This window comes from Vicugna pacos, chromosome 5 (genome assembly GCF_048564905.1).
Source record: "Vicugna pacos chromosome 5, VicPac4, whole genome shotgun sequence".
NCBI classification, from domain to species: domain Eukaryota; kingdom Metazoa; phylum Chordata; class Mammalia; order Artiodactyla; family Camelidae; genus Vicugna; species Vicugna pacos.
The window spans coordinates 50,006,565-50,030,740 of NC_132991.1; the positions used below are offsets into that span (position 1 = coordinate 50,006,565).

At 39.7% G+C, this 24,176-nt stretch overlaps 1 protein-coding gene across 5 annotated transcripts in view; it reads right to left on the bottom strand.

The window, feature by feature from the left end:
* Positions 1-23,565, bottom strand: part of TTN (titin) — a 264,646-nt gene extending 241,081 nt beyond the window's left edge. For 3 of the 5 annotated variants that reach the window (XM_072961227.1, XM_072961226.1, XM_072961230.1), the window contains exons 1-20: positions 23,468-23,565; positions 21,050-21,253; positions 19,284-19,571; positions 18,720-18,805; positions 18,362-18,606; positions 14,181-14,472; positions 13,656-13,808; positions 12,872-13,009; positions 11,466-11,597; positions 10,035-10,156; positions 9,293-9,446; positions 8,676-8,813; positions 5,197-5,490; positions 4,964-5,086; positions 3,488-3,769; positions 3,165-3,230; positions 2,368-2,626; positions 2,094-2,154; positions 1,759-1,974; positions 549-691 (exon numbers count right to left, since the gene is read on the bottom strand). In XM_072961227.1, coding sequence (XP_072817328.1) covers positions 549-691; positions 1,759-1,974; positions 2,094-2,154; positions 2,368-2,626; positions 3,165-3,230; positions 3,488-3,769; positions 4,964-5,086; positions 5,197-5,490; positions 8,676-8,813; positions 9,293-9,446; positions 10,035-10,156; positions 11,466-11,597; positions 12,872-13,009; positions 13,656-13,808; positions 14,181-14,472; positions 18,362-18,606; positions 18,720-18,805; positions 19,284-19,571; positions 21,050-21,253; positions 23,468-23,558 — 3,487 coding nt within the window. In that variant the 5' untranslated portion in view covers positions 23,559-23,565. The remainder of the gene's footprint in view (positions 1-548; positions 692-1,758; positions 1,975-2,093; positions 2,155-2,367; positions 2,627-3,164; positions 3,231-3,487; positions 3,770-4,963; positions 5,087-5,196; positions 5,491-8,675; positions 8,814-9,292; positions 9,447-10,034; positions 10,157-11,465; positions 11,598-12,871; positions 13,010-13,655; positions 13,809-14,180; positions 14,473-18,361; positions 18,607-18,719; positions 18,806-19,283; positions 19,572-21,049; positions 21,254-23,467) is intronic. The other 2 variants (XM_072961229.1, XM_072961228.1) reach the window with 1 other exon arrangement.
* Between the last annotated feature and the right edge of the window lie 611 nt (positions 23,566-24,176).

The window sequence follows — 24,176 nt, forward strand, 5'->3', positions numbered from 1 at the left end:
ATCCTAACTTTCTCTAAGGGATTTTGTGCAGATCAAATGAGACACAGCATGGGATGTTCCACTAAAAATGTGAACATCTAAGCAAAGGTATATGGAGACCCATAGACACATTTCCTTTAGCCTAATGCTATCACACTTTTTTCCAAATTATTTACGAATATTGAAAATCCTGATTTCTAGCTTTTCTTTAAAACACCGCATGCTCTAGCAACACTGAACCTGCCTGGTACGTGCGTGCTGGTAACAGCACGTGGGGATAGGAAGCTGCTGCCCCCTTGAGGCAGGGCATGTACTCTCCAGTTTGCCACTGTTTCACTATGCTCACTTACATTAACTGCCTCAATCTGGAAGGCAACTGAATTTAGAATCCCTGCATTTTCAAAGGCATGATATAGGCATGATATGCCTAGAAATATTTACACCCAGAGATGGGCCTCAGCATCAGAACCAGAATGATGCAATAAGTCTTTTGACAATCGAGCAGCACTGCTACTTTCCTGCGTTTCCATTCCTACCATGCACACAGAGCTACTCAGAGTGGCACTTACCTTCTTCAAGCAAGGAGGCAGATGCAGAAGTTTCACCGTGCTTATTACGAATAACAATAGTGTATTCTCCAGCATCATCAGCAAAAGTCATCGAAATTACCAGTCTGCACTCACCAGTTTGTTTGTTGTAACTCACTTTGTATCTTTATGGAAATGAACAAACAAAAAATTTCAGTCTTAAATCACCCTTATGGGAGTAAAATAAACCTTATGTGGATCTGCAGTATAAAATTCAATGATCCTATGACTAGGCCATTATGCTCTACACCAGAAATTGACACATTGTAACTGACTGTACTTCAATTAAAAAAAAAAAGTTCAATGATCTTAAACATGGGACTAAGTTCCACCATAGAATGTAACTATCAAATGGCTGAAAATTGAGGAAAACTCATGGACATGAGTCATGAGGGCCATGCAAGTTAAAATTTTTATTTTAAAGAATATTCATATATTCTTTTAAAGAATATTCATATATTCTTTAAAATAAATAATAGAACATAACCCTCCTAGAATCAACCATATGGAAATAAGGGGCCTCAGTGTTTACATTAGTAAATGATGAGGTCATTTAAACACTTATATATTTCTCTTTGTTCATTATTCTGTTCACTTTTCTGTGAAGATCAAATGAATAATCAAAACAATACATTCCTTTAAACATTTTGATATTAAGCCTTTGGTATACTATATTTCTTCTCATTAAGCTATGACAGCTACATTTTTAGACTGTTTAAGTTGCAGGAAATTCAAAGCTAAACTTTATACTCAGGTGCAGCAAATTTATTAGCATAGGTTTTCATGTATAACTAGCTTTCCTCTTCATTACATGACCCTTTTTCTTTTATCTTTTGGTGACTTAATTATTATGCATTTTAATTGAAAATTGTTTCAGATTCTTTCTAGAAGAATATGATGTGCCTATGTGTAAAAATCCACAAAATGTTCTCTATTTCACTAGCACTATAAATGAATCAAACTAGACTGTGAAGAAATTTATCTTCCATCCACTTTTGTCACATAGCTTTATTTCTCACTAAGAGTTTGTACAAAGACATGAAAATACCCCTAAGCACACTATGAAGGCTCCTTATTGCAAGAGCCTACTTTTGAGGGATGGTGGGTAAGTGAATTCTACTTCTCTCCCTCGGCTTCACATACGTATCAGACAAACCACAGAGAACTCTATCAGATTCAGTCATCAGAATACCTGTATCCAGTGGTTAGAGGAACACCGGATTTTTTCCAGTAGACATGGGGCTTTGGATTGCCGCCAACCTGGCATTCAAAGACAATGCTCCCACCTTCCACCAGTTTCTGGACCACTGGTTTTGTGATAAAGAAAGGAGCAGCCGGTTCTCCAGGCCCTGCTTGTTCCTCTGTGATGCTAGTATCAGTCATCACCACATCTCTTGCCTCGACAAAGCTGGAAAGAGAATTCCCTTCATATTAGCTTCTGTACTACAATTTGCCAATAGTTAAGGGACTGAAAAATCAAAACACTACTACAACAAAAATTCATCAGCAAAAAAAAAAATGTTTTACCGTTTCTCTTCTGTGGTAATTTTCTCAGCCACAGTTGTTTCTTTTTCAAACTCTTCTGACACTGGAAGAAGACAGAAGTTTCTCTTGTAAGTAAGGCGTTAGTTTGTTTCCTTAGTGACATCTGCTTAGCGTGACAGTTAAATTGACTCCATAATCTACCCTTCAATTCTAAAAGGGGATTCCATGACGAGGTGTGCAGAAACCGTCTTGTGGAAAGAAGTGTCAGGTAAGAGTGATGGCAGGTGCAGAAGGATGCAGGAGTGTGGCCACTAACCTTGCACAGCTAGGTAGCAGGATGTGCTGACGGTCCCAGCCTCATTCACGGCAGTGCAAGTAAACCGTCCGCTGTCTTCTGCAAAGGCTTCACGAATCATTAGACGAGCAATTCCACTCTGGAAGGTTATCTGGAAATCGATGGAACTTTCTATTTGGTAGTCTTCCCTGTACCATGTCACTTTGGGGGATGGGTATCCAGAGATGTGGCACTCCAAGGTGACAGATTCACCTTCTATAACAGTCACGTTTTTCAGGCCCTGAAGAGACAAGAAAAAGGAAGTATTGATACGTGTGCATATTCACTCATCATCCCTATATATATATAATAACAAATTTGGGGACTTGACCTTGCTCATTCTAATTGTCATTAAAATTTTTTTTTAAGATTAAGATTCTATAAAAGATTTAAGATCAAGATTTCTAGTAAAGAAATTCCCTTGGATATTGGAATATTCCCAGTTTGAAATAAATATAAGGTGTTTTCAAGTCTGTAAGGTGGAAATGTATTGATACCATACAATGGGGCAACTCTGTATCCTCGTATCCTCTGTGTTGCACATATTCAAATCCCAACCAAGCCTAAAGTCTCAGCAGCAAATGCTGCCTCTTCAACAAAGCTTCCCATGCAATCTTCAGTTGGTCCCCCTTTCCTTGCCAAGTAGTATATGGTCTTAAAATTTACATTTGTAAATGCACTAATGGCATTTTCCAGTTTGAGAAACTGATCATTGCAGATTTTAAAACTATCTGATCCGACATGCACAGGGTTCAAACACAATCAACTTCTTTACTCACCGAGACTAAAGTTGGTGGCGTAACAGGGATTTCAACCGGAGCAGGGACTCTTGCTGTTTCTGTCACCTATGAATTTTACAAAGGATGTTAACAAAATGTCCACGAAGTTAGGGGAAATCTCATAAACACTTAGCACATGTAAAACTATAAGAATTATTTGAGAAAAAAGAGCTCCACCCACACCACGCTCCACAACATGAAGTGTGAGCATGGTGAAGGAGAAAGGCAGGACGCCTGGTGGACCACTTCTGGAGTACAGACTGGCAGGCGCCTGGCCCTGCTCTGTAGGGAAGGATAAGATGGCGGGGGCTCCGGGGACCAACCTTGGCTTCGCGAGCCTGCAGTACTTCCAAGCGCTCTTCACGGACCACAGCCCCAGTGATGCTCACCCCTACTTCCTTCTTCACCTCGATGCCAGCCTGACTCTTGTAAGTTTCTGGTATGTCAGCAAAGGGGAACTGGGGTGAAGGGGTGGGCTCCGCTCTCACTCGGGCCTCAGCAGGCTTCACGGTAGGTGCCTTCACAGATTTGGTGACCTTCTGAGCAGAAGACGTGGCTGACAACTCTTTTTGTAATGTGGCAATAGCGCTACCGGCTATTGATGCCTAAATGGAAACGGAGTCAGAAAATAAACATACTTAACCGCCATCCCAGTCATCACTAGGAAGCGCTTTGCCTCTAGCCTTCCTGTGGCAAGTCTGAGTTTATTTTCTATATGGTCCTTTTTTTTTTTTTTGTTCTCACAGTTAATGAAAAGTCAGCTAGCGATAAGCCAGTTATAAAGCTCACTGTCATTCCTGCCAGTTTGGAAAATATATTTGAAAATATCTTTCTTAAAGAGTTGTCTTGAGGGTTTCTTATTTTATGCTTGTATCATAAAGGGACTGAGGGGTCTTCTAAAGCTCAGTCATGAATTTTCACTTAACCATCTCAGTGAAGGCATATGGGAAAATACTACAGTGAGAAATTAAACATCAAGAAATTATTAAAAATACTTGGTTAATTCCTAAGAACTACTTTAAAATAGCACATTTAGGCTTCAGCCACAAACCTGTGTGAAAGGTGTAAATGGAGACACTTAGAAAAATATTTTAAAGGGTTCCTGACTCTTTGTATTCTGATGCTGTCTGTGGTTACTTAGTTTCAATAATAATTTGAGACTATCTCAAAGACAGGTTTTAAATAGACCTTACAATTCTTTGAAACATGCAAGGCTGTGATTCAATGTCTTGGATGTATAAAATAAAAACAGTTGTGCCTAATATTGAGGGCTAGGAGGCACTGTCCACTTGCTAAAGTTTTTCCATGTATTCGCTTGTCCCTGACGACAGAGCTGAGGGGCAGAGCCAGGGATGCTAATGCACAGCCGTGTGATTCCAGCCCAACCACTGCACAGGACCACGTCTCCATCCTGCTACACTGAGTATATGAACATATGATGTCTCAACTTCTGCTTGATTATTGATATCCATTCCCATTTAAGTCACTCTGCAACGTCATCCAGCGTAAGGAAAACTGAACTTGTAACACACCACCTTTTACGAAATGTGAAACAGAGAAAAGCCTGGATGAATTTGTGTCTTCTCAGAGGTGTAAGATAATCACCTGCTACCCTAGGCTCACCAGACTGGGTGAGTTTCAGAAACCAAATTTTAGGGGCTTCTAAGTTCACCAGGAAGGCAGAAAGACCACATGAAAGAGAGGCCCACATTGGCCCACGCCAAAGATACTCTACATCACACGTGAGATGCTTCCCGCCTCTGAGCCTAACATTTCTTCGTCATGCTCTAACTTCTTACCTCATATCCGTGTTCTGTCTTGGGAACAGAAATTTTTGAAACAGTAAAGTGAGGGCTTGCTGTGCGGGGGCGTTTATCCACATGGACTAATCTTTCACTTGTTAGATCTGTAGTTTTCTTGATCTGCATTGAAACAAAACTCAGTGACCCTGCTGTTCACCACAGGACCATGGCAGCTAAGCGTGTGTCCTCGTGAGTGGGGTGAACGACCCTGGGGGAGGGGGCGGACTCACCTGTGATGATATGTGCATTCCCATTTGATCAGTAGTTGTGATGTGAGTCTCAGAAGGAGCGTGGATCACTCTAGGCTTGACTGCTTTAGGGACAACATGGGGTTCGGAGGCTGGACGCGGGGGCTGCTCAGCTACCTTTGCGGCAGAAATGTGCTCCTTGTATCCATACTCCAAAGTGGTCTGCTGAGCGTGTGACTCTTCAACATGCCCGGGTTCTCTCGGCTCCCGAACCCGGGCCTGGTCTACCGCAGCCACCACTGTGGCTACAGCTTCCGCCTTTTTCCCCACGCCCACCTGGAGACAAGGTTTCCAGAATTAATACACAGTAAGGTCAAAGTCAGGTTGGGGCTCCTCCCAGGATGGTCGTTAAGAACAGATGAGTGATGACAGACAGAAGGCACCCATGTTATACAGCTATGTTAATGTCTCCAGAAACATGACTCCAAACTGTATTTAGGAACTAAATATTTCGCTGATTATTATGACGCACAGACACCTAGTTAGATACACTCTATAAATCCCTGCTGTTGCATTAGACATTAAATCTCATAAACACAACATAGGATAACACTATACATCTATGGAACAGTAAGGAGATTTTGAGTTTGTCTAGTGTTTTGTCCATGGCAGACAGTCAGTTAGCACTTGTGAAATCAGAACTTCGGGGCTGGTTATCTTCACTGATTACTTTTACTGCTCATCATTTAGTCTGGTGTCAATGCAATGACAGCGATGATAGAAACTCACTCAAATACTGTCATAGCCCTATCGAGAAAAATCAGTTGCTACAGAGTCGTACAGTTGCATGCAAATCTGAGATAACATGAAAGCTTGTGAAGATGCAGGGAACATATTCATTTACTTATAATTCCCTAGGGATAAGAATTTTGTAATCTATTAGAAAGTCTCTTTCTTAAAGCACATGAATGGAGATATTATGATGAAAATGAAAGTGTTATCATCTTTGGATTCAAGAGAACAACCTTTCACAGTGAAGCTCAATTTACTTTCATTATTACTGAAAGTTAAAGTGAAGGAGGAAACAAATATTGTTTTCTCATTTCCATGAATCTGATGATCATCAACGCAAACAGTTTGCAAAGGAGTTTCTCTTTTAAAAAACCAGTCGATGTGGCTCACATGTTATGATTCCGTGCAACACTTGGAAACAGCGTATTGCAAAAATCACATCACTGTGTGCATCGGTGCTCTTTAAAAGAATGCTGGACTATTTTATTAATGCCCAGTTTTCTTTGCTGCTGCTGTGAACAGAATCTAGATTGCATCTAAAATGTTTTTCAAGTATGCTATCTCCATATCTGTTAAAATTATCCTCTGAACCATTTAAGATATAAATGAGGTGTTTTTGAGATGAAATTGGGCCTTTGGTGATCACAGGCTTCATCTAGTTCTCCTTCTAGGAAGCCACAATCTAATCTACCTTGAAGGATTGCAAATACTATCTTCCCTTTTGATTGCATCTTAGAAGAAACTACAAAATATAAGTGAGGCTTAGCTAAGTTAAGTTTGTTTATCTCTTTTGTTTTCTTTTTTAAAACCATATAGGCCATCAGTTGATTTTAATTTTACAGATGTTTTTAAATGTTAACATCTTCAACAGATTATACATATATGTTACTTTGCTTGTAGAAATACTGCATTTACATTCTATCTCATTTGAATCTTTCAACCAGTCTATGAAATAAGTTGAGTTTTAGTTTTATTTATTTTAATAATGAGGAAACTTAGGCTCAAAGAAATTGTCATTTGCCAGCTGAAATATATGAAGGTTGTTCTTAACTTAAAATTTATGCAAAAAAGAATCTTGATTATGGCAGGGTATTTTAAATTGGGGGAACATTCATACATTTTTTTCCTGAGTTACTGTATATCAATTTGTACACATTTGCTGGTGGACTCATGTACTGCTTTTGGTGGACAAGCATGACGAGCCCTCTACGCTGGCAGCTGCTTTTATCTCCTAGTGGACTCTAATATCCCTCAGATTTTCGGAACCCAGATAATCAGGAAGAAGAATTGGACTAGGAGACCCCAACTCATACCAGTCAAATGCTAAGCATTAATTTAGGAGACACAAAGAAAAGTGTTACTTAATTTGGCGTTTCACAATAGAAATGCTAACCCGTCCCCGGGAGGAACTGGGCTGAATCTAAATGTCTCTCACGTTCTGCGGACCAGTTAAGCAGTTAAATTGAATAGCAGGAGCACGATGACTCATGATGGATGAAAAGTTATGAGAGCTGATGATGGAATGCGAAGAAACAATGCTTTTCACTTCCACCACATCAGTTTTCATCTCCTCCCCGAAAAGATGAACTTGTTCTTATCTAACAGCAAATCCTTTTCTAGTTCTTGGCAGTGTGGCTGGTTCAGTGGATTTTGCAGTGGTAACTATTTCTTTGGGTATAGACATTTTCTCAGCTTCCATTCTTAGCTAGTTTTTAACAGTAAAAAAACTATTCAAATTTATGTGATTTGGAACAAACAAAAGTGCAAATATAATCACTTACGAAGTATGATACATATTGGAATTTGTTATCAATGAGAACTTCTAAAAGGCTGATATGCCATTCAATATTAGACTTGGGTAAATGTTTAAAAAGTTGACCTTAAATCATTTCTTAGGAAAAAAACCCAAAGATGTAAGACAACACTGAGGGAAATACAGACAGGACTCAGTCATAACACTAAAAAATATTTGAAAACTTCAGTTGCTAATTTCCAAATACTATATCAGCAATAAAGATGAAAATTAGGTAAATAGATAATTTGGGGTACAGTGTCATGAGAAGTAGGTTATTTCATGGAATTGTCATAGCCACCAATAGATGCTACAAATAACCTTTTCATGGCTTATGTGTATTTGTTCTGGTTGGGTAATTTCTTCTCTAGATTTTAATATTGCATCTTGTTCAGCTCTAGTGGGAGCTACTACAGCAGGCACTATAATTTTCTCAGTTTCTTTTCTCATCTGATATTTACAGGGAGAAAAAAAAAGTTTCACATGATAAAAATTATGAATAATTTCCTGAAGTGAGTCCACTCTCTATAATGTAATATGCTGAATTTATTAACCCCCTCAAAACATATATATTCTTGACAGTAAGAGTCATTCTTTACTTATACACTTCAAAAACAATGTGTATGGAGTATCTTAAAAATTAGCCTGCATGCAATTTCAACCATCAACTTCTAGAGAATTTCTAGATGTCAATAAGAAAAAATGGAAAATAATAGTGAAGAGATCAGTGGGGAAAGTAATATGTAGTAATATTAACAATAACAAATAATTGGGTTTTTTTTAGTTTCCAAGTGTATATCTAAAAACAAATTGGTTAATAGTGTCATAAGAAACTCTGAGATTGGGTGATTAATGTATTACAATAGGGGATTTCACATGAGATTGGGTATTAATGTATTATAACAGGGGATTTCACACTTGGAACAGCAATAGTCACCTTTTCATGAGTTACTTGAATTTGTTCTTGTCTAGTAGCCATTCCTTCTCTAGTTCTCAGTATTGTTTCTTGCTCTTTGGCTTTAGCAGTAGTAACTGCTATTGTAGACAAGGCAGTTTCCTCAGCTTCCTTTCTCATCTGATTATTACAGTAAAATTAAGGTTTACATTGCACAGGGCTTCAGACACATATGGTATGACCCTTTCCCCCTCCTGGTGGGGATGCAAGACAAAGTTATTCAGGGTTAACCACAAAAAGAAGTTAACTTTCACTGGGCAGTGTTTGGACGTACTGACAGGGAATCACAAAACTCAGACATGTTAACTATTAAAAAAAAATCTGCAGATGGTTCCATATATTGCTTTTAAAAATCAGGCTAAAGATGCTCATCTTCATGCAAAGGATGATGGTGAATAAAGTGAATTACAAACATTACAGATGAAAATCAAGTGTGCAGATAAAAGTAATGGTAAGCAGTCACACAATTACCATTTTGCTTTTAGTTGGAGATTCAAAAAGGAAAATACAGATTAATAATTCATACCACATTGTAGTTAATGATTTACTAGAAATTAGTTTAAGGATAAACTTTTTCCATTTCGAATATCTGTATTCACCTTTTCCTGAGTTATTTGAACTTGTTCTCTTCTGGTAGTGATGCCTTCTCTAGTTCTTGATACTAAATCTTGTTCTTTGACTTTGGGTGTGGCAACTATGACTTTGGGTACCACTGTTTTCCTAGTTTCTTTCATCATCTGGTCATATGGCAAGAAAAAGATGAGAAAAATCGTCATTAAGTATCATACCACCTTGAATAAAAGAAATGTAAGTCAAAACTGAGAAAGGAAACAAATTTCTTCCTCCTCAAGGACATTTAATCATTTGAGTTGCTTGATCATCCATACTGTTTCATTGGTAACAATAAGAAAAGTTCCATCTAAAAGAAATAATGTGATGAGCAATAAAAGGATGCATTTCTCAGTCTCACATTATTCTTATTATAATCTATGGGAAATGCCAGCACAGCCAGAAATCACACATACTTTTGCATTTTACCAACTGACTTGTGCACTGGCATCTTCAGTAGAAAAATATTAAATACGAAAGTGAGTTGTGATACTGTATTAGTAACAACCCAAAGAATGCTCAAAAGTTAGGATGAAAGTGGCAATGAAAGCTAAGTAGGTAGCAAAAAAGGTCCTGAGAGATTCTGAAGTTTTTTGTTTGACTTATAAGAAGAGGGAGAGGTGAAAACATGATGATTAAGACCCAGGATGAAAATGTAGGTGGCTTGCAAATGGAATGAAACAAAAGTGAATTTCACACCAGCAGGAAGTCATCAACTTTTTGTGTGTTATGTGCATTTGATCTTGCTGTGTGGCAATTTCTTCTTGAGCTCCCAGAATTGTTTCTAGTTCTGTGGGCTTTGCAGTGGCAACTACCACCCTGGACTCAGCAGCTGTCTCAGCTTTCTGTATTATCTGAGTTTCAGGGTAAAAGCAAGATTTGAGTTTCAAAAGGCACAAAAGAAATGGCAAGATATCCTTGCCACGTTCAGGAGAATACAGGATGCTTCAGGATGAGAGAGAAGGTATCACAGTTCCATTTTAAGGGCATACCCTTGGGTTTAAAAACCAGACTAGCCTTCCTGGGGAATGGGCTTCTCTTCTGCCCACCTGCCCCTTAGCAAATTGTCCTAGAAACTGAAAATGTCTCCTCTCTGAGATATGTTGACACATTAGAGAACTGAGTGAGTGCCCACTGGCAAATGGCCAGAAAGCTCTAGTCAGATGGAACTTGCCAGTCACCAGCATTGTAATGGCAACAGGGATTTCTATGCCTTGATTATGCCAAGTAGGTTTCTTGTCCATCCAAAATCTCTCATTCACGGGAAGGAGAGGGAATTTCATCCAACAGCCTCTGGTCAACTTTTTAAGCATACAGTGTTCTGAGCTGGACCTTCTTAAGAAACTCACACAACACTGTAAATCAAATACACCTCAACTAAAAGAAAAAAAGTAGCTCTGGGATCAGCAAGGAGCTTGAGATCAAGAGAGGTTGGCCAAATTGGGACACCTTCAATGTCACCAAAATCTACTTGAACATGAAAGAATTCAGAAGTTGGCTCTTTCTCGACCCTTTAAAGCTTGATTTCATAGATGGGAGAGAAATAGATTTGGTGACACTGAGGTTGTTCCAACTTGGCTCTCTTGTATCAAAACAGCAAACACTTCTGGGTCACTGTTTATCAACTAGGAATTAGGACACTTTCTGAAGAAGTCCTGGTCATCCCCGATGTCCAGTAATTCCTCACTTCCCCTTGGTATTTGGTTGGACTGTTCATGGCTGATGTGTGTGTGTGTGTGTGTGTGTGTGTGTGTGTGTGTGTGTGTGTGTTGTATACATGTGTCTTACCACTATGTAAAGTTTGTATGTTACAATCTAAGTGACTGAGGGCTTAGGCTGTGTGTGAAAAAAATGACTTTACCAGTGGGTAACTGGGCTGGAGTGACGTCTGTCTTCCACTGAAGTATGCTCTAGACACATCACTCGTGTGTCCCACACTATTCTAAGTAGACAGACAATCTCCCCCAAACTGATCAGTTGAACTGAAAATTGTACAATGAGAGCAGAACATCCATCACGAGTTTCAACAGTAGACATAAAGAAACAAAAAGAAAAAGCACAAAAGACTCCTCCATTTAGAGGTTTTGGTCAGAGGGTACGTGTAGCTGGCTGGAATGCTATATTTGTCAACAAATTACAAGGTATTTATAAAATTGGACTTACTGTTTCTTGAGTTATTTGTTTTTGTTCCTGTTTCATAGTAATTTCTCCAGTTATTCTAGTTTCTTGTTCTTTGGCTTTAGTCGTAGAAATTATTACCTTTGGTACAAATGCTTTTTCAGTTTCTTTTCTTATCTGAAATCAGTGGTAAAAACAACATCTTACTGTCACTTGATCTCTAATGGAAGTGACACAATGTTTATTAAATATAAACATTTAGGAAGTAAACATTTAAACATACAGGAAGTAAAAGAAGTCCTTTTTCCAGAGATACCACTAAATAAAATAATCTCATTTTTGTTAATATGACCATGCTCTTTCTTTAACTGAATCATAAGTTATGCTGCTTAAATAAAAAAAGTTGGATTCAACACTGTTTGCTTTGGAGAGTGCAGTCTTCTTTAAAAAGACTTCCAATTTTTATCAATGGATATATGGCAATGTTATCTGTACCACTCTGTCACCTAAAGGTGATCTTAAAGCATAAGATATTAGAGTGGAAGACTTCGGAAGTAATATTTTCTGACCCTTCAATTTTATACACGAAAAATCAAGCATAGACAATTTATAATCTGCATTTGTATATTGTTGGTTTGAAAATTTTTCTCAATATTGTGATGGTTTGGAATACCAAGACTTACTTTTCTAAAACTGAGATATAAGGAGAAAAGTTTTAGAAACATCCCAGGCAAAATGTTTTCCAAATCCTTAACCCCCCAAAGATATTGTGTTTGGATCTGGACACCTATGGTGTCTATGGGGGGAGAGGGGCAGTTTTCCCCCATTTGCCTCTTTGCTGTCCTCAGGCATCATCACTGAAACTCAGGATCTCAGGGTTAAAAGAGGCTTGAAAGCTATCTTCTGAATCCACCCAGCTGACAACTGGCTTCACTGGCCAACCGCCCTGTCAGCTGGGTTCCTCAATGCCTCCCATCATGGGGCTGCCCTTTTTTGCTTTTGCTGGTCATTCGATCTGGGACCTGCTGTCCATCTCCCTTCAAATCCATGTTCAAATGTTCTTCTAAGGAGTCAGGAAACAGTTGCTAAGCCTGTTTCAGAGTTCCTTTCCACTCTTCCCAGTCCCCGCCTCAGCATCCATCTCTCCCTCCTGGCTTTGCCTTCATCACAGCCGCATGTTTAGTTAGTGCGACTCCAGTCAGTGTAGATGCGACCCCTGTCTCAGTTCCCAGCATGTGTTCACAGAGATCCCTTTTGTGTCCACAAGGGAAGCGTTAAGTGACTGTAAGGGACTCCGGCACCCAGCACCCAGGACTACAGAGATACAGGGGATTTTATTAGTGCACTAACAACCATGTTGCCCATGAAACAACACCCTTCAAGGTAAACATTATCATCTGTCTCAACACTGGTAATCATGACAATAATTTCGTATCAAAAACCGTCTTTACCTGTTCATGAGTTACATGCACCTGCTCTTGTTTTGTCATCATTACTTCTCTGGTTCTTGATTTTAATTCTTGTTCTTTGGCTTTATCGGCGGCCACTACTACCTTAGTGACAGCCATCTTCTCTGCCTCCTTTTGGATCTGATTTTCAGAGGGGAAAGGAAAGAAATACTTTAATGCACCTTATATAAAAAGTTACAATAATAAACCAGGATGAAGGCAGAAATGTCACACAGGAGAGGATAAAGAGGAAAGCTAGAGTGATTTTAAACTATAACAGAAAATCTGTTCAAATGTGAGGATGGTAAATGATCTAAGATTTATCACATCTTTCAGCTATGAATCAAGTGTCACATTTGTTTGGAGGAAAGTAAAAGCAAAGGTCTTTGGGGGAAGCTTAGAGGAAGGTAATGTCAGCCCTGAAATAATGGCTTCTCTCCTGGCTCCTGGAGAGACTGAGCTCAGGACGCACACACCCTCTTGTTCAGTGGACTTGCTCTGCTACCCTCTGCCTGTTTCATCTCAGGAGTGCCCTGTGGATCCTTTGTCCGACTTGCTGTATTGACTTTCTGAGAGCTAACTCTTGCCTGCCTACCTGCCTGACATAAACTGGGTATCTGGGGCATCTGTATCTTGAACACCTTTGGTACCTTAGACTGCCCTCTGCTCAGAAACTCATCAAAGTCCAGGCGAGGATGGGCTCAGCGCTGTCCTCAAAACTACCTGAGCATTGGTTCCACCTGGGACCTCCACATGCAAGGCTCGGTCTTGACGGCCCCGTGCATACCTGTTCCTGAGCAGGTTGGATGTGGGCAGCAGTCGTGATTGTCCTCTGAGCAGTCTGCTCTACAGCGCTGATAACTGGTTCTCTCACTCTGGCCATATCAACAGCAGCAACAACGGTCGCAACAGCTGCACTTTTGTCAGTTTCTTGCTTCACCTGCATTGGCAACGAAGCAGCCCATTACTTTTGGGAAGGACACGCACAGTAGAAAATACAAAAAGAACGCTGGAAACCGAGCTACCTAGAGTGAAACAGACACATGCATAAGCATTTATCACCGACAAGAAAGATACGCTATGTTTGGCTAAAACCTGTGTGTCATGAAAATCTCACGGACTAGAGCCTTGGTCCCAATTAGAAATGCCCTCACAAGGCATAAGCCAAATCTGGTCTTCAGCTTCTGTTCTGCTCTTATCCGTCTGTGCATTTCCCCTTCAACCTATACAGACTCATTTCATGGCAGGATTCTGACAGGAGAAAGCAGAACGTGAAAGGAAGAAACAGGAAACAAGACTGCTCTGGCAGTACCTCTGCAGCACCCGCAGCGGCAGCGGCAGCGGCAGCCGCTCTGGTGACGGTCACTTGCTCCTGCATCCCGTATCTCCCTTCCCATCTCTCCTCCGTCCTGATCTGAGTAGCGCTTGTCACCGTGGTTTCTCTCATCTCAGCCTCAGCTGAGGCCACGTAGCCCTCCTGCTTCCAAGGCGGAGGAACTTCGGGGCCTGGGGGCACGGTGGGCGTCTGAGTCTTTCGGGCAAGTAACGGAGACCTAACAGATCTGATGGGGGATGTGGAGATCCTCCCCGCTGGGGACACGGACCTGAAAACCAAATGGCAGAAGTCAAAGAACCCCGAGACAAAAAAACCGACTCTCTGGGTCATCAGATTTGACTAATGGAAGAAAAACCTGGAAGTGTTTAATTTAAGGCAGAGTTTTAAAATCTGTAGCTCAATAACCTGTGCAGGGGCAAATAATGTACTTGGAAGTAATTTGTTTTAAATCTCAGTGAGCCTTATTCTCATCTGTTGTAATTCTGTAAGAAAATGAGATTTAATTCTAAACTAAAGATTTCTGTCCCCTGCCCCACTTTCTCGCATTCAGAAAAGTCAAGACAGCAGAAAGTGCTTCCTTCAAATCCAGCCACAGAAAGGACACAGCAAATACAGTCATCATAACTCTAAACTTCTCTGTACTCCCAATTCTGGGGGGTGAAGGGATGTCAAATAGGTGTTGAAGGAAGAAAAGTTTCTGTAATCTAAATGCCCGTGCAGCTCAAGGCTAAATAAGGCAAACTTTTTTCATTTCCCTGCTGAACTTCCCACAGGCTTCACTGTGCCCATATGCCTTATAAATCCCCAGGTTTTCTCACTACTCTGAGGAACATTTCTGGGTGTAAGCTGTGCAACACACTTTGGAAACTTGTTCTTGTCAAAGTGTGGTGAACTGCTCTTTAAAATTTCTTCTGTATTTTACCCTCATCATCGCTGTATCATACCCTGGACTTCTGTTAAATATCCTTCTAGAGGCTGTGGTAACTGGCTAATTTGAAACCTAAGGATTCAATAGTTTGTGATTAAATTGATAAGGTGGTTTGTTCCAAAATGGTTTTCATTGCTTTTTATGTGTGTCCAAACTGCAGTAGCATCAGTTGAAGAATCTGGGTGCTAAATTCTGGCATTTATAGCCAAAAAAGACAGTTCCTGAGCTACAGTAATAATTCTATGGGTTAGTCAACTATTTTAAGATAAAATTTTCCTTAATTTCTTTTGATAAGGTTTATTACACTTTTGCCTCTAGGTGGCAGTATTGCCTTATCATTGCGTTTACTGTAGCTAGGAAAACGTTTATAAATGTATTCTGGCACTGCACAAGGTATTTAACATACACTGATCACAAATGAAACAATTATTCTAACTAGGGCTCAAGGTGCAGTTGACACCTGCTCTAAATTACTGAGTAACTTAACAGTGCAACATTACAATATTAACCAAATTCGTGAAGAAATGTTTATTTTCTTCAACAGTTTTTTGGTGAAAATCAATTTACGTTTTGTAAATGGAGTTGTAATCAGCTGACAGGACATCTAGGGGAACATGGCTCTATTCTGAAAGTGACTGCCTTAGAACTCTAACAAAGACTAGTTTAGAATAACAAAGGGTTTACACCAATTGAAGAAAAGCAAAGTAACATGTACTTGCAAGTTTCAACGTGTGCCTTGTTTTTGCTGTACCTAGTAAAGTGGGTTTAATTCAAATAGAATTAGACATGATTAGCATGACTTGAGTGATCAGCAGCAGGTTGCAGGGAAGCCCATAACTGTGAAAATCAATGTAATTTGAGTCACTAAAGTGCTTAATTCTGCTCTTACAATAAAAAATAATCCCCTGGTCACAGCTAGATACAATGTACCTTATTCAATGAAATATGTTTGCCTTACTCTATGACAAAAAAAAATCAAGATTAAACCAGGAAGCACTTGAGGAAGTTGTTTATCTTGGATAACCATTATTTTCTCCATATATTGGTATTTTAATTTCTTAATTATTTTAAAGCAAATCTTGCAGGCTAAATACCTGGGATGGTTACTAACGAATTCTCGGAACTTCTAAGACAGTCACAATGTTCCACAGAATCAGGGAAGCTCTATAATTCTAAATGACCCTCGGCTTGGATTAAAAATATGGTGAGGCCCTGAAAAACCACACTGGGCCTGCCTTGTGATTTCACAGTGTGCAAACTTGGAGTTAGCCTGAGACAGAGCACTTTTCTTACCTGATAGCTAGACAAATTTTTAAAAGTGAACTTTTTGGTCAAGGCTTCATATTAGTGTTGACCAGTATCTTTACTTTTTTAGGTGGTCAATGTAATCAAGATGGGAAAATATCTAGCATTTTTCCATGTATCTGTTGGGTATTTACATGGCCTCTTTGTGTGAAATGCTTGCCTTTTGTCCATTTTTTTCATTTGCGTTGCTTATTTTTTTCTTTAGTAATTAAGTTGTGGAAGCTTTTTGATACGCCTGGCGTATTAGTTCTTCTCTTAAGTGTAGAAAGCATTTCCTTCCAGCTCTACTGCTTTCATTTGGCTTCCCTATGGGGCCTCACCCCGCATCACATGTGCAGCTGTGTGGGCTCCGCACTGCTGCCAGACCTGTACCACTCACTCTGCAGCCGTTGCATGTTTGTTACAACACTTTCATAGCAGAGGCAATGAAGCACCTTGAGGAAGAGGCACCTTTAAAACTTTTTCACTAATGCACTCTTTGGTTTAGCAACGACCTCCCTTTTGCCATAGATAGATTTTTATGTAGTGAAATCTGTAAATCTATTTTTAAACGCTCTTCCCTACAAATGTTTTCACAAATTTTGTTCTCATTTTTTGTTTATCTTTTAAAATTTGGCTCTCTAGTCAAACTGAGTGGTGTGAGGTAGAGGTTTATATTTATTTTTTCTTTATTTTGTAAGTGCTATGAGGAGGGGGTTTTTATTTGTTTTCTCCCAAATGGAGAGCTAATCGGGCCTGCTTTCTTTATCGAGCAAAATCGTCCTTTTCCCCAGTGAACTGAAGGGTCCCTTAGATTAAAAACTGAATTTCCTGGATAGTTGAATTTGTTTCTGGACTTTGTTCTGCTCCTCTGATGTACTGTCATTCACCAAATCATACTGTTTGGATTATAGTAACTTCACAATAAGTTTGAGATGAAAATATCTACTTTTTTTTAGATGAACTATCTACTTATTATCCTTTTAAAATTTTTCTTGGCAGGGGAACTTTTTCTACATTTAAAAATTAATTTAAACTGATCAAGAAACATTTTTTTGTTTACTCCAAATTTTCCCCTTTTATCAGTTTATTGTATTAAAAAAAAAAAAAAACCTTAGCATGTTAAGCCAAAATCCAAAGTTTCAAATTTGCTATGGATAGTTTACACTTGACTATACAGTTTCTGAGCCCTAATGATAGATGCTTACTTTCTAAAATACTTTCATATTAACTAAGTCTAGAAACCCAACAGAAACCCATTTTATATTCTAAATAAAATAACACAAGCACATGCAAAACACTTACAAGGTTTTCCTTATTATCAGAGCCAGAGAACACCTGTATAACTATTTTACATTTACAAGGTACCTTCAACTAATGACCTCGCTGAATCCTCACAACACACCTTGAGATCATTCTGTGATTCTCTATAATTTGACCTTAAGCAAATTATTTAACTTCTTTAGCTCCAGTCACCTATGTATAAAATTAGGGATGCTAATTCTTAGAGGCTGCTGTGTATATTTAACGAGATAATGTCCACAGAGTGCCAATCAAATGCCTGACATAGAGAAAGTGATCAATATATATTAGCAATTATTTTATTATTATTTCCTAAATCACATTTTAGCAAGTGATCAAGGTGATTGAATGCAGGACTTCTGACCCTAAATTCTGTGCTCTTCTCTTTTCCCTATGTTTTATCTTGGCCCCAAATCACATATTTATTAAATGGTATACAAATAGGAATTCAGAATCCAAGTTTATAAAGTTCTCTAATATACCTGTGGATAGTGAGGATTTATGAAAATCAATTAGTATATTCTAGGTTTACCGCCTTTATCACATGCGACACGTCTGACTGCTTACTTCTATTTCTCTTCTTATTGGATTAAACCTAATTCAAAAAATGCATAGTGACCTGATCTCTTTTAAAAGGCTTTACCTGACAGGAGATGGGGTCGGTGCCCGCACGTGTCTGACTGGGGAAGGGGAGTGTCTTATTGGTGATGGTGACTGCTGGCGAGCCAACTGTGCTTTGGCAGCAATGGATGGTGGTGTGGGAGACCTCGACTTTGGCTTTGGAGGTATCCTGGGAGGTGTTTTGTGTGGCAGCTGTTGCCCAGTGGCACCATCTATGACCATCTCAACTGTTGCAATTGATCTGGCATCAAAGTGGGCTTCAATCTTCTGTAAAAGAAGGAAAAAAAAAAGCCCATGTTGAGGAGGAATAGTTGGTGAAGCACCTATCTGAAAGGCTTTAAAATGGACAATATATTAAAACAAAACCAAAAAAAAAAAACCTTTTCAATCCGGGTTTGTCGTGTTTCTGAAATCTGAGCAGTCGAAACAATTGTCTTTGTCTTTTTAGCGGGTACTACTTCTTCACCTGTAGGAAGGGAAAGAGAAATATTTAGGAGGGGGCACAAGGACCCATTTAAAGGGATTATGTTCATTCTGACTACAAAGTTAATAAGATTTTCTAGGTGTTCCAATGGAGAAAAATGCAGAAAGTTCTGGATTTTGTATGAATATAAATTAGGTTGAAACATAGACAATATTTATTACTAGATATGAATTTACTTAGAATTTTTTTAAAGTATTATTTGTCAACAATTTGAAAACACAGATGACTTAATTGAAATACTTTCCAGTTTTTAGTGGGGTTAAAAAACACAGATGGTTTCAATGATTCTGAACGCCTGCATAGAATCTCAAGAGACTTTTCGTGGATGTTGAAAAGCCAGCTTTGATTTCAGCTCACAGCATCCCCAGACTGCAGAGGGGAGGCAGGTGGTCCCTGAGCCCCACTTTGTCCTAAATCAGTCTTCGTCCCTCCTCCCTTTTCCTCAACGTCCAGCACGTACCTTGAACCAGTAATTCAGCAGTGGAAGTAGCTCTTCCAACGCTATTGGTGGCGTTTACTGAGTAGGTTCCAGAGTCTTCGGGGTATGCTTCTGCAATCAGTAAGCTGTAGAGCTCGCCTTCTTGTGAAATTTGAAAATCAAGGGAGCTCTGGATTTCAGCTCCGTCCCGGTAGAACTTCACCACAGGTGTAGGGATTCCAGTCACTCTCACTTGGAGTCGCACTTGGCTTCCTTGTCTCACAGTCATGCTTTGCAGTCGTTGAACAAAATTGGGTGGCGCTGTCTCTGCTGCAGTAGGAAGAGAAAAAAATCAGGACCTCCAGCCGGGGTGCTCCCAACTGGCTATTTTTAAATAACCACCGCTCTGGTTCCAAAATCAGGCAATGACTTGCAGATTACTTGCGGAACCAAACATCCTTGACTGTCCTTGAGCCCAGTTCATCCATCAGATGACAGCAAGAATGGAGCCAGGAGATGGCAGATGGCAGCCCTGCCACCGTTCTGTTTTGTTCAGCAGTTCTAGGCCACCATTTTTTTTCTTCCAAGAAAAAGCCCAGATCTTGTTATAACATTTCTAGAGAATCTTTCCAGCAGTACCTCCCAACTTCACATCTAGCACTATATTAGTATGTTAAGGTAACTTTACATATTTCAGTAAGTTGCATTAAAAAGAATTCCAGTGGCTGGTTTGATGGGTGCACCTGTGACTCAGAGAATCATTAAATTTTAATTTAATTTAAAAATCCTAAGTCATCTCCAACTTGATCAGTATTCAAATAACCCAAATATTTACTTGCATTTAAAATGTTAATCCAAATAATGACAAGATTTAATGTTAGTTATGCTACAGAAAGCGATTTTTTTTGTTAATTATGTTAGAAGTTTTTTTATAAATTAAATGCGAAATGTGAGTGGGATTAATTTTGACATGTTTTTGAGCAATAAGCAACAGCAGATGCTGTCAACACTGTGCATTTTCCATTTCTGAACTTTCTGGATTTATGTTAAAGTTCATGCCTGATGTCACCTGATACGCCATCTGTTTAGGTCAATAATAGCTCTATAATTGAATAGTGCTGAAGGTATAATTTATTGGATAAACACATGTAAAATTATGCAGCTCATGAAAGATATTATTACGTATTATGTGAAGTAATGCCATGTTCTGTGTATTAGTGTCTTACCAGGAAGTAAAGGGTGGAGACAAGTGACAGAGACCATGAAGATTGGTGATAACTTTTCTGGGAAAACTGTGTCATTCATTTGAATCACAAAAGCGTTGGCCTTTTTCTCTGTAGGTTTACCATGTAGTGTTTTTAGAAATCGAAAGTAAATGAAGAATTATTAAACTTTATAGCCCACAGCAGTATTTCTTAAATGGGTGGTCTGTGGATCACCAGCATTAGAATCATGTAGGTGTTGGTTAAAGTGTGAATTCCTGGAGATACACCTATTTCCTTAGTAGGCATGCAGACAAGGCTCCAAGCCTTTCTTCTTGCTCAGAAACATGATTTTTAATATTTCCTTAATAAACTTCTGAGTGTTAATATGTGTATAGAAGAACTGGTTCTCAGCCTTTTTTAGGGGGAGAATTAAATTCCACAAGACAAACAACTTTGTTATCAGTTCAGCATCAAGCGGGCCCTTCTCTAGGCTCACACTGCATCTACTTGTGCTCAGTAGTTTTTGTGGACCCCCCACCCCAGGTCCTGGAGATGCCGTCTGGGGGAGGGGTGCAGAGGACAGACTGGTCCCCTCCAGCCTACCTGTCACGAGAAGCTCAGCAGTACTAGTTGCTTGTCCAGATCCATTGGTGGCTCTCAGGGAGTATCGTCCACTGTTGGCTTTAGTCACGGCGGGGATCGTCAGTCTAGCGCGGCCATCGCTAAAGGAGATCTGCACGCCGGGCAGAGTGGAAGAAGAAATCACCTGGCCATCCCTAAACCAGCTCACCTCAGGAACTGGGAAACCTGGAGAGCAAAGAGAATTCATCTTTAGGTTTGGGGCACTGCCAGGTCCTCTGCTGTGTCCCATTATGTTCACTCCCTTGTCTTAAACTGTAAAAGCTATCCAGAGTGTAATGCTCTTTAATGAGAGTGAACATCTGACAGCTGTGTGATCGAAGTGCAGACTTGCAGACCATGAGAGAAGACTGGGTTCATGTAGAGGCGAGCACCTTCGTTTTATAGGGGAGGAAACTGAGGCCAAAAAAAGTCTTAATGATTTTTCCGAGGTCCCTGAGTTAGCGGTGGCACACAAAGGACAAGAATTTCCATCTCCTGCCCTCCTGCCCAGGGTGCTATCTGATGCAATTTAATAGACATCATTAAAATCATGAAAGAGAAGTATAAAAGTGAAGAGCCAAGGAAACTGGAATAAAGTGTGACTGTTACCCTCTTCAAAAACAAGTGAGGAGCAAAAGCAGCACAGGGTCTCAGGTTGACCTAACAAGCATGAGAGGACACACTCGTCTCTCGGCTTCCTCTGCAGGGACAGGGACACTGACTTCCTGAGCCCTCCTGCCTCTCAAATGTGCAGCCAGTAAAAATGCCATCCTGTGGAGGGGCAGCTTCTCATCCAACCAGACGTGAAGCCAAACCTCATCTTTCAGAACAACAGGGATACTTGGACTTGCAGGTAGAAAAGCCAAGTTCTCTTCGCCACCATGAATTGTGGGGCTAAAGACTACAAGCACATGGTTTGATGTTTGAAGTAGACTAAAATCCTGCCTCCAGGAGGCATGAGGTTAATTCAGGACCCGGTTTATTTTGGATTTGGCCTCAAGGCTGGTAATCGGACTCGAACTCAGGAGGTAAAGATAAGCAAGAGAAAGCTTCCTTCGTTGTCCTCACGTTAGCCAGTCTCCCACTGTGGCCAAAGAGTTTATTTGACTAATTCGTGGGGTCAAATATTTTCATTGGTATATTTCTAAGAATTTATTAGCACAAAGTGTGAAGGAACAAAAAGCTATGGGGAAACTGAATTCCACAACTCCACAAGCAGGCAAAATTCCCACTGAAGCCCTATGTGTTCTGCTCAGTTCAGAAGTTACTGAGTGTTACAAGATAAATAAGTAAATTATTTGGGAGTCAGAGTTCGCCATGTACGAGAAGAACTGAATTGGTCTCTATATATATGTACAGTAGAAACTGAAGAATGATTACATGATGTTTGTGCAATGTGAAAGTGTTATCCGGTTATGAATAAGATCAGTACATAAAATAGAAAACAAAAGGAAAGAGAAAAGAAAAGGAAATCTTATTTTATATCTTTATTATAAGCCATAAAATTAAAAAAAAAGAGGAACAATGCACCATAGAGGTGCATCAAACATGGTCTTTTAATTAATCCATATAATCTTACATGACCAGTTACAATACTGAAGGAGACAATATTGATTAATTTGGAGGTTATTTACAATACAGTTCATAGATTACCCCCACTATGTTACATGATGACAGGTCCCAGAAATTATCCGTTTTCAAAACCAGCCCTAAACTGAGTTATAAAGAAGGAAAAGAAGAGGAAAAGACACAGAACTTCCTTTTAGATAAAATTCTAGGGTTGTTTGTGTCTCTTTAGTATAGGAACCCAAGTGGTAGATAATATTTTTGGTTGTCATTGCAAAATGATTGGAAAGGCTTTGATTTTTACCAGAGTCACTTATTAAAGATTGAAAATGAAAGAATAAAATACGTAGGCGTTAGCTCATTACTGAAAGTTCTGTCTCTGAGGAAAGTCAGTTACATTATTTTCCGTATAAAACCACAGAGGCTCAGGCACAGAGAGCGCTCAGCCCCAGGCTCCTTGCCCAGCAGCTCCCTGGCTGGCCTCTCCAAGGCTGGAGTTCTTGGCTTCCAGTCGGGTTCTGTAGCTACATCCAAATATAGAATGACCAAATTTGGTCCTACTTAGCAGCTGGATTCAGACGGTAATTTTAATCCAATGCTAATTATTTTGTTTCGTGGAATTACAAACATGAATAAAACATTTTCAAGCCATTATATTGTCACATTTTGTCAGGACTCCAAACGGTATACCTTTAGAGTGGCCCTTCCATAGAGCTGGGCCAGTTTTACACAGTGAGGGCAGGGCTTAAATTTGGCATCAAGTCCCACAGCAAAGTTAACTTACTGGAGAGGGGGCAAGGAAGACAAAGGAACGGTGGGAAGGGGTGAGCTTACCACTAATGTGAGCCTCAAAGGTTGCGGTACTACCCTCCAGTACCACAACACTTTGTAACGGCTGCGTAAACGTCGGTGCTTGAGTTGTCATCTTTTTAGGCACTCTGAAAAGGAAGAGAAAAAAATTAGACGGTCTCAGGTAAGGAGCTACTCTGTAGATGACAGAGATACACATTTTCCAAACAGGTTGCTCATTGATCATCTGTGGGCCCAAAGTGATGGGCAGGACTTCTGTTTGTGGCTTGACTTTGGCCTCTAAGTTGATTTGTAACCTAACAGAGTAGCAAGTGTAAGGGAAAATGGAAAAAAATTCAAGCGAGCAGAAAAGGAATGCACTCGTCAAAGAGGGAAATCCAGTCTTACTAAAGGGGAAATCTGGGAGAGAGTTGGAGAAGGGGAAAGCCGGAAAAAGCTGGAGATAGTGACGGATAATAAAAGAGATGTGTGAAAAGTCTAAAATGAATCTTTGCATCAGTTCAACGTTTGAAAGAATTATTTTAAAAAAGTTTCCCTCCCCTCAATATTTTTCATTCACTGTATCTATAAAGTTGAGAAAGATTCAGGCACTATTACTTTAAGTAATCCAGGTGACTTAAATTTAAGAGTCACCAAAATGAAAAATTTGAATTTTGCACTTTCTTTCCTCCCTTGAAAAGTTTTGGAAAGACTTGTCAACTATGCAAACCTTCTGCAGACAGCATACAGAGCT